Source organism: Haplochromis burtoni, unplaced genomic scaffold (genome assembly GCF_018398535.1).
Source record: "Haplochromis burtoni strain Fernald_Lab_line unplaced genomic scaffold, NCSU_Asbu1 Contig_283, whole genome shotgun sequence".
In the NCBI taxonomy this organism is placed as follows: Eukaryota; Metazoa; Chordata; class Actinopteri; order Cichliformes; family Cichlidae; genus Haplochromis; species Haplochromis burtoni.
Genome location: NW_024582644.1, coordinates 459,487 through 461,716, shown reverse-complemented (window position 1 = coordinate 461,716; position 2,230 = coordinate 459,487). Strand labels below are relative to the sequence as shown.

The 2,230-nt window shown below is 43.7% G+C and overlaps 1 protein-coding gene across 1 annotated transcript in view; it reads left to right on the top strand.

Annotated features, from left to right (window-relative positions):
* The window catches only part of cntnap5a (contactin associated protein family member 5a), a 125,758-nt gene that overhangs the window by 70,392 nt on the left and 53,136 nt on the right, over positions 1-2,230 (top strand). The window contains exon 8 of the mRNA XM_005940848.2: positions 983-1,250. Coding sequence (XP_005940910.1) covers positions 983-1,250 — 268 coding nt within the window. The remainder of the gene's footprint in view (positions 1-982; positions 1,251-2,230) is intronic.

Genomic DNA, 2,230 nt, shown 5'->3' with positions numbered 1-2,230 from the left:
GTCTGTGTGTGTGTGTGTGTTTCCACATGCACATTAACACCACTGACCCTATTTTCAGGTGCAACACCAGGAGCCGGTGTATTAAAGTCTGTTTTGCTGATTGTCTCCATGGATGGTCTGATGTGTGTTGCTGTGTATTATGGGATGGAATAGTCTTTCTATTCTTTCCTCCCATAAAGATTGGTCCCAGTGTTTCCTCCCATAAAGGAGGTAATAAAGAAGCACTGAAACACATTTCTGTGGCATACAGAGAATCCGACCAGCTTCCAGTTCCTCTTCCTTTAATCACATGCTTTAATGGAGACTTCTGATTGGCTGTCCCCAGCCAATATAATATTTTTAACAGCAGGTGGGATGAGACCAATATTAGAGTCATCTCTCAGCAGCCAATAGGAGCCAGTAGAATAAACAACTGCTTGAAGCTTTAGCCTCCCAGACATGACTTGTATATATGCTGACCTCATATTTAATATTTGAGATGCACTTCATGCAGAAATACTGAGAGCTATTCACCCATTCTGTGAAGATAAGAGAGTCTGCTTTTAAATGGATCATTCAATGACCATCGCTGTGCTGTGAGAGTGTCCACCACTGTAACACTGGAATATTGTATTGCAGAAAACAGGAAAACAGTGAAAAGCAAAGTGAATCCATTATGAAGAAACGCTGACATTCAGTTTCCTCTCTGTGTGAGGTTATTTGATTAAATTTTCATTTGACACTACACAATGTGTCGGCTCTTTTACAGCATTACTATAAATTCTGTTCCAAGTACTACAAATTGGTACTGATGAATAATTTGCTGTTGATGCCAAATAATTCAGTTTAATGAATATTGTGGTTGACACTAGGAAAAGGTTCTGGTGTCAGTTACCATTTGTTCCCTGTTTGTGCGCAACAACATGACATTTATTTCCCATGACACCTAACATATTGTGCAAGATGCATGTAAATCTGCATCCTTGGCTTTTTCGTCCTCCAGGGCAATGTGACCTTCTCGTGTTCGCAGCCCCAGCTGGTGGCTTGCACCTTTGTGAGCTCCAGCAGCAGCTTCCTGTCGCTCCCATCAGCATCGCCTGCTGTGGGGGGTTTCTTCATTCGCTTCCAGTTCAGGACGTGGAACCCGGAGGGGTTGCTGCTCTCCGTCCAACTCAACCCAGATCCACAGCAACTGAGGCTGCAGATCAGCAACAGCTGGCTACGCCTGACCCTCCACAGCTCGGGACGACAGAAATCAGAGGTCTCAGCCGGTGAGTCCACACAACAGACTAATGTGTCCCTGAGTCTACTGTGCACTCCTGATAGTACAAAATCAGACATTTCCTGTTTGACTCGAAATAGACTTAATCGTCCCCACAGATCCATGTCTGCACTAGATCTGAGATAGAAAAGGTTCAGTGGCATACACCACTTAGCCACACCATGAAACCACTGACAGCTGAAGTGATTAACATGTATTAAGTCGTTATAGTGGAATGTGCCGCCAGAGACAAACTCACCTAAAGATTGGTGCATGCCAGTTACACAGCTGGCCTGCAGGATAATGCAGCTGCATGCTGCAAACCAGCTCAGGAGCAGCTCAAGAAACATGAAATATAGTCACAGAAATGACCCTCATGTAATGATCAGGACCCAAAGTCCAAGCAGGAGGAACTGGAGGACACCAGGAGAGGCCCTGTGTCCAAGCCCAGTGGGTCATTTTTGTTAGAGCGATGCAGAAACCTGTAGAGATGAAAAATGAAGCTAACGTTCACAGCTGTGCTCCTGTGCACACTCGGCCCCTTTTAATACACGTAACATGACCTGGAGGATGGAACAGCGCATGTTCGTACACTTTTAGTATTTGATTAACTTGTTAATTTGAAAATATGTATGTGTTTTAGTCATTTTTCTTCACAGTGTGCGGTTGTAGCAGTGTGACACATTAGATCAAGTTAATGTTGTTTTATTCTACTTGTGAGTCTACTAAGAAGCTACTACTAGCTTAGCAAAAGGACTAGATGAATTAGTCTAGCATGAACACAGACTGGCACAGGGTTTGGTCAGTTTCAGCTTCTGAATCACATTTTGATTCACAGCATCATCGGCGAACGCCAGCCTCCAAAAGCCTGTTTGCACTGCTGAGTCCTCCAAGGTGCTTGTTTTGTGCTCAGCAACCAATTTAATCTGTCTGACTTGTATCACCTTCATCCTGAAGAAAGTCGAAAATATTATGGCTTTTTCTTTTTTT